Source organism: Penaeus monodon, chromosome 5 (assembly GCF_015228065.2).
Source record: "Penaeus monodon isolate SGIC_2016 chromosome 5, NSTDA_Pmon_1, whole genome shotgun sequence".
In the NCBI taxonomy this organism is placed as follows: Eukaryota; Metazoa; Arthropoda; class Malacostraca; order Decapoda; family Penaeidae; genus Penaeus; species Penaeus monodon.
This window is the reverse complement of record NC_051390.1, coordinates 20,428,272-20,435,771: the sequence shown is the minus strand read 5'-3', so window position 1 is coordinate 20,435,771 and position 7,500 is coordinate 20,428,272. Positions and strand designations below refer to the sequence as shown.

Sequence of the window (7,500 nt, the reverse complement as noted above, 5' to 3'; positions counted from 1 at the left end):
AAACGGAGGGGGAAAACTGGGGAGAACAGAGCGAAAGAGAGAAGGCAAAGGAGAGAGAGGAAGAAGAGAGAGAGAGAGAGAGAGGCGAGGAGAAGAGAGAAGAGAGAGAGAGAGAGAAGAGAGGAGAGAGAAAAGAGAGAGAGAGAGGAGAAGAGAGAGAGAGGGGTAGAGAAAGAGAGAGGAAGAGAGAGAGGAGAGAGAGAAGAAGGGGAAAGAAGAAGTAAAAGAGAGAGGGGGAAAAAGGGAGAGGAGAAGGGAGAGAGAAGAGAAGAGAGGAAAGGAGGGAGGGAGAAGAAAAAGAGAGGGGGGGGAAAAAAAAAAAGAAAAGAGAGAGAGAGAGAGAGGAAGGGTGAGAGAGAGGAAGGGAGAGAGAGAGAAAGAGAGGAAGGGAGAGGAAGAGAAAAAGGGGAGAAAAGGAAGAAGAGGGAAAGAGAGGAGGGGGAGGAAGAAAAAAAAAGAGGAGAGAAGAAAGAGAAAAGGAAAAAAGAGAGAGAGAGGAAGAAGAGGGAGAGAGAGAGAGAGAGAGAGGGGAGAGGGGAGAGAAAGAGGGAAAAAGAAAAAAAGAAAGGAGAGAGGAAAGAGGAGGGAAAGAAGAGAAAAAGAGAGGGGAAAAGAGAGAGAGAGAGAAAGGGGGAAAAGGAAGAGAGAGAGAGAGAAAGAGGGAGGAAGAGAGAGAGAGAAGAGGAGAGAGGGGAGAGAGAGAAGGAGAAGAGAGAGGGGAGAGAGAGAAGGTACACAAAGTCGCAACTCGAGGTAAAAAGAGTGAGAGAAAGTTGTATTTCCAAAGATGTATTAGGAGCCATGACTCGTCTCGACAGTGCGCCCCCCCCCCCCCCCCCCCCCCCCCCGTCGCCTGTGCCACGTCTCTGAGTCGGTTTGGATCGCTTTAAACAAAATTCGATAGCTTTCAATCGACGCAGTGACCCAGTTCGACCACAGATATTGACGAAGAAGAAAAAGAAGAAAAAAAGGCTGAATCATGGACAATCATACTTTTGATTAATTATCTCGCCCCTGCCGAGGTTTGAAAAGGCAGGTGATCACGTTCAATTTTTATCGATGCAATTAATCCCAATTGATAAAGTGAAATTACTCCGGAGATCTTGAGGGTTAATAGGCTCGGTTGGATGACCACGGCGCGCGGGCAACAATGGCGGATGACCACGGCGCGCGGGCAACAATGGCGGATGACCACGGCGAAACGCGAGCAGTTGCACAAGGCGGGAAGGACGGCGGCGGTCGCGGCACTCCTTCGTCTTTTCTGTCACCTGCGCCGATCTCTCCTCGTGTTCCTTTTCACTTTTGTGCGCGTGGTAATGCGCGCTTGTTTGTGTGTGTGGATGTGTGGATGTTTGTGTGGATGTGTGTGATTGTTTGTAGGTGTGTGTTTGAAGCTGCGCAGTACGTATTTGTACGGTACATAAATTCTCTCTCTCTCTCTCTCTCTCTCTCTCTCTCTCTCTCTCTCTCTCTCTCTCTCTCTCTCTCTCTCTCTCTCTCTCTCTCTCTCTCTGATTACAAAGTATTTTTTTTCTTTTCAGCTTTCCACCCTTCACTTACCTTTTGTGACCAAGAATCACTCTTCAAGTTCTGCCACATCACATCTCGAACATAAATAGAATTGGCTCTTAAACTGCAATTGAATTCCATTGTCTTGGCATCAGCTGAGAAAAGAGCTGGCTGTTTGTTTCTTGTCTGCGATGACGTCACCATTGTCGTCGCGTCATGAATTCTCCTGCCGTCGTTGGAGGTCTTTCTCTGTCCGTCTCTCTTTCTCACTTTCTTTCTCTCTTTTTTTCTCTTTCTCTTTCTCTTCTCTTCTCCTCTCCTCTCCTCTCCTCTCCTCTCCTCTCTTCTTCTTCTCTTCTCCTCTCTTCTCTTCTCTTCTCTTCTCTTCTCTTCTCTTCTCTTCTCTTCTCTCTCTCTGTCTTTCTCACTTCTCTCCCATCTTCTTTACACTCCCATCCTCTTCATTTCCCTTCCTTCCCCTCCCCCTTCCCCACTTCTTCTTTTCCCTCCCTTCCTCCTACACTCCCTTCCCTTCCCTCCCCGAGTGCCTCCCCCCCCCCTCCTCCTCCGCCTTGTGTCAGCCGCAGTGCCACCGGTGCCTCAGAGTCACCCGTCAGCCGAGGCGTCCTTCCCTGCCGGTGATCCATATCAGTCGTCATCATATCTTGCACTGAGAGCCTCAATTCGTGTCTGCCACAAGGAATATTTCTTGGGATAATACTCTCAGATGCGAAGAAGATACGGAAAGTGCTCGGTCATTTAATAGGCGTCGAAAGGAGACGGGGAATATTGTTGGGGAAGTCGAGAGATTTCCGAACGTGTTTTCGATCGGCCGTCTTTTACACTTTTCCCTCCCCCGTTAGGTTGTGTTTGACCCGTGTTTTCAGCTCGGCCCTTCGTCTTTTTCTTTGCGTGTTTAAATCTGTATTTTTTAAAAGTCCATCTATCTATCTTTCTATCTGCATATATATATATATTTTTTTTTTTGTATTCATTTAAAACTTTTATGCATTACAGCCTTTATATTTGTTGATATGACCATCTATGCATTTATTGAGTTTCCATCTTTATATTTATGTACTCAGTTCTAGATTCATTTCCTCTTTATTTTTTGTCAGTTATCAGTAACTTTGTTGTTCTTTTATGTTTATAATTTTTATCAAATATCTATAATTTCTTCATTATCTTTGTTCATATATATATTTTTTTCTATCTATGCCCATCGATAATTCTTGTGTCTTTATTTACCCTTTCCTTTCCCTTTTCCCCCTTTTTCTCCTTCCAGCATGATGGATATTCGACAATGAATAATTAGTGAATTATTGAGGAATATACAATCGCATTCATGAACTAGGACTATCATCACTGTTTTCTACATTTTTTATATATATTTACCACAAGACCGCGGAAGTGACAGCTTGTCATTAATACTGCATGACCATGCTGCCATGCAATCCCGTTAGACGAAATTGAAGTCGAATAATTTATGTATTGCAATTCCGTGTTGCAAGAATGGAGCTTTTTCGCAGATTATTTCTTCTACTTATATGGTTGATATGGCAGTGTGATTTGGGCTTTCAGTTTGCATATTTTAGTTGCAAGAAAGTAAGGAGAAAAGAACAAGAAGAGAAAGGAGGAAGATAGAAAACGAGAACGTGTTTGTATTAGATAAATAGTGAATGCGTGAAATGACCACACATCATTGCGTACTGATTTCCCGCAAGCATTGAAGTAAGCTTTCTTTTCTTGTAAGAGTGTTGTGTTATGGGAGTTTTCTTGTGTATATTTGCCTTTGACGTATGATGTGTTGATTAGCACTGACATCTGACAAAGTTTCCACCGGAAATGTGGATCACCGTTTTTTATTGTTTCATTAGAGAGAGGAAAACACACGGCGACTTTCTAGCTTGCCGTGTAATGATCTGGCATAGCGAGGGTTTATCTAGGCATGTTCTGGTCAAGAGGCAGAGTTGTTGATTTAGAAACTGGCAGAGTCGGATATGGAAAGCTATATTTCCCGTGGTAGCGAGGGGAGGGAGGGAGAAACAGGGGGGGAGGGTGCAGACGCGTGGGCAAAAGTGGTCAAGCGGTGGTTACGGTGTCTACGGGTCACGCTCGTATAGTTCGTTTTAACTGCCTTCGTAACGAGAACTGTCATGCCTTGCGATTCCGGTAGTAAGGGCGGAGCGAGGGTGGTAGGCGTTGGCGATTAAGGATGCCCGTTCGCCCTCCTGCCCGTGTCCGGCCGTATACTTACACATGTGTACACACTCATACACACACGCTCTCCGCTACGGTCGTATCCGGCGTACCATCTGCCGTCTCACACAGTTACCTACTTTCACGCGCTCACGCATCTGACGCGCGCCGCTGCCCATGAGTTCTAGCGGCTGACAGAACCCCACCGCTCTTCCGCCGGCCAATCACAATCGGAGAAACCCAGCGCAGGCGATTTCCATTGGCTGTTGGCGCGCGGAAAATCTAGTTACGGGCTGGTCTCGGAGTTTCGGCATCTCCAGGCGGGAGCGTGTGTGAGCCGAGAAGTCGCATGCAAGCCAGATCGTCGTCAGTTCACCTGCAGGAGCCACAGCGGCAGCACCTTCTTCCTCAGTGCCTCTCGATTAACTCGTGTGTTTGTTATATCCCTACGAGGGGAACGACGCGACCTTCTTCACCTACCACGACCTCAACACATCCGCAGCCATGAGGGAATATTACTCCATGGTACAGTAACCAATTCTTCATATAGGTTTTGTTGAGTAGCAAACATGTTTTGAGTGAAGTGTTGTACTGGATTCGTAGGTCTTGCAATTCCTTGCAGTGTTTACGATTAATGTTGTATGGTGATGATAATAATGACAGTTATGAATATATATACTTGAATATTACTTTAAATGAGACTACACAAAGAGTAAAATAAAGATTGCTATAAGTATTAAATGCTAGTGTATCCAACAGTCATGCATATTGGACAAAAGGTACACTGATCCGTAGAGAGCACGCTTACGATGCGTCCCGTTATGGTGGGAAACCTCAACGCGGGTGTCGGTAGTGATCCACCCTTTGCGTCTTGGCCTTGAACTTGGGGAGTGGAGCGCTCTTGACGTCCGTCCGACAACCGCTTCGTCTTGACCGTTACCGCACCGCTGCCATTTCGCGCACTTAAAAACAAACAAAGCAACACTTTGCGATGAAAGAAACGACATTCCATCGCGTGACGGATTTCGCTTGGATCATTTTGCATTGCAGTTCGTCGCGGCGAAGTTATTTCAAGAATTTTTTTACTATATCGAGGTGATTCCTGGAAATTTCCTATGTATAGTGATTAGTCACGCGTTGCATATATATTCTAGTTACTGTTGCGAAGAGACATGACGATCTATGGAACTTGAATGTATGCTTGGGTAGCGCCGTTACGTACACCTGTTTTACTGCATGTCAGGCGTGCCGGTGGAACTACATCGTAATATAGACTGCGAATCAACAGTTATTCTGTTATTCACGTAACATCACGTAATGAGATCTAAATATAACTGTACAGCGTCGTGAATATGCAGTGCCGACAGCAGGAAATGCAAGAATGAAAGAAACGGCGACACGCTTCGGGTGTTTGCCCGGCGAGAGTGAGAAAGTTGGAATGGCAGTTTGTGGCGGCGAGAGCGGAAGGAGAAGGAAAGGAAGGGTGTCATCCGCCGGGCCATTAAGGCATCCCGGTCGCAACCCAGATCTGGTCATTTCCCCCGCCAGTCGGTCGTGACGAGAGAGCCTGGGTCTCAACCGGGACCGCGACCTGTGAACCTGTACTCTCTGGTCACAGGTTACGTTCACACTTTTGTTTGTTTGTTCCTTGCTGAATGCAATACGTGGCCGTGTTGCCGAATCCGGAAGCCAACCGGAAGTCATAGTGTCAACCGTTGAGTTCTTTACTAACAAGCGGCACCGCTAAATGCCTCGGCGTCAGTTGTACAAATATCTCCAACAGCAGAAGTGCATTGAAGTCCAGATAAATTACTGTCCAAGCCTAGCTTCCGCAAACACCATAATAAATGCAGAATAAAAAGGGAGTAAAGACAAGTGAGGCGATAATTAAAAACTGCCGTGTGTATATGTAGCTGCCGACGGAGAGAAACCTTCCCCAAATACACATTTAATGAAGTAGAAGGCCTTAGGCGGTTCAGGCGATCGACACAACATCTGTCATTAGGCGTCTTCTGTTGACGTCCCTCGTGTGTTATTAGTGTCATGAATCAACGTTCAGGTGATCCTCATCAGCTCGTGTGTAGAAGAGGTCATGGGAATGTGGACGAAAAGAGAAATTTGATGAAATTACTTTAGAGAAAAATATGTCACAAATGGAACTTAAAGTTTCGTGTTCCTGCTCCTCCTATCGTTCTTCTTTTTTTTTCTTGTCTCTTCACTTTGTCTTTTATAGTTTTACTTTTCTTTTCTTTCTTTTTTTTCGTTTTCTTATTTATCTCATTTTTTTCGGTTTAATTTTACATTTTTCTTTCTTCTTTTCCTTCATCGTCGTCGTCGTCGTCGTCGTCGTCGTCATTGTCATCTTTTTCTTCTTTTAAAAGTAGTTCCTTGTTAAAAGCTTTACGAGCGGCTGGCAGGAAGTGTCTCCTTGCAGCTGTTTGCCTCCGCCATTCCCCGAAACAGATGTAGTTATTAAAAAAACTCTTGTGGCTGCAGGTATTTTGGAAATTGCGTTCTAGAGAGTATCGTTCTAAAGTTATTTATGTGCGAAAGTAATATAAGGATTTGAATAATATAGATAATGGAAAGTAAAACCAGGAAAAATATAAAAATGTTCATTTGCTTTGTTAACATTATCGTTGATAGAAGTTTAGCAGTCGAGAAAGAGCGTTTGGAGAGACAGTCGGGCATTGGCCACTGGTCAGGGAGAGTTGGGGTACACGCTCCGCTTTCCACCCGCGCGACATTCCGGTGGTCTGGCTCGCGCCGCACAGGAAGGAAGCTCATGTCTCGCCACGTGCTGTGAGTACATGGTTTTAGTGGTCCTTGAAGGAGGACGTGGAGGGTAGGGGGAGGGGGCGGCGTCGCACGTGCTGCCGTGAAAGCTCTCTTAGACCCACATGTTTTCTCGCCCGTGGGATCGTGTGGGCGGACTGCGAGCGTTGGTCATATGTTCCGGGCCGCGGGCGTGGTAAACGCTGACGTCTCCGTGACAGATGCAGCTTGTCGAAAAAGAAGGGAGAGAACCGGCTACTGAACTGCTGATTGAATCGGGGAACTTGTGATGGACCTTGTGTCGCGGCTTTGATATTTCCATGACCTTCATGTGCTCTTTATGACCTTGACATATGCCGTTAACGGACGGAGATAGCAAGAGGATCATTATCTCGCGGGATTTGACAGCCTCGCCTGTGGGCACCCACTGTAGGCTAGAGCTTAGTTTCATGTCTAAATTACGAGTCCCTTGAGGCTCCACTTAGAGTTAATGACGGAGGAACTTGCCTCTTCGTCATACAAAGTGGCCGGGCATGGATGAGGGAGCCGCAGGGAAACTGGTTAAGACGTATTGGAGCGTGAGCGCCGGTCACGCCCCGGGGAGACACCTGACGAGGACCTGGCGAGGGAGGAAGGGGCGTCCTTCCTGCAGGGGACCTATTTTTAGTCGATTTCCTTAGATTATTGTTTGGTCCTGGGAGAACCGGATCCTGGCTTCCTTTCGAGGATGCATTTACTGCTCATTTGCATAGGTACGCGAGGGTCACTTCCGGTTTCTTCTCCTTGACTTTGTTTATGTCTTTTTATACCCGTCTTCATTCTCTCTCTTACCTTTAATTATCTTTAATTCTCATAAGCCACATCTTCTTTCTTCTCCCTACAATTTCCTTCATTTTCCCATCAAATTCACCCGTGTCACCACAGTGAACGGAGCGAAACCTGCACGAATCGATTGCGGGAGTTAAAAAAAGAGAGAGAGAAAAAAAGTGTCACAAAAGGTCATCCGAGTTCGCGTCA

The 7,500-nt window shown here is 46.1% G+C and overlaps 1 protein-coding gene across 2 annotated transcripts in view; it reads left to right on the top strand.

Annotated features, from left to right (window-relative positions):
• LOC119573068 (protein singed-like) overlaps nucleotides 1-7,500 on the top strand; it is a 114,729-nt gene that overhangs the window by 58,020 nt on the left and 49,209 nt on the right. The window contains exon 1 of one of the 2 annotated variants that reach the window (XM_037920072.1): nucleotides 4,071-4,233. The exons of the other annotated variant lie outside the window; for it this stretch is intronic. Within the exon in view, the coding sequence (XP_037776000.1) occupies nucleotides 4,213-4,233 (21 nt within the window). The 5' untranslated portion in view covers nucleotides 4,071-4,212. Of the gene's footprint in view, nucleotides 1-4,070; nucleotides 4,234-7,500 lie in introns of those variants that run through there. 2 annotated transcript variants of the gene reach the window in all.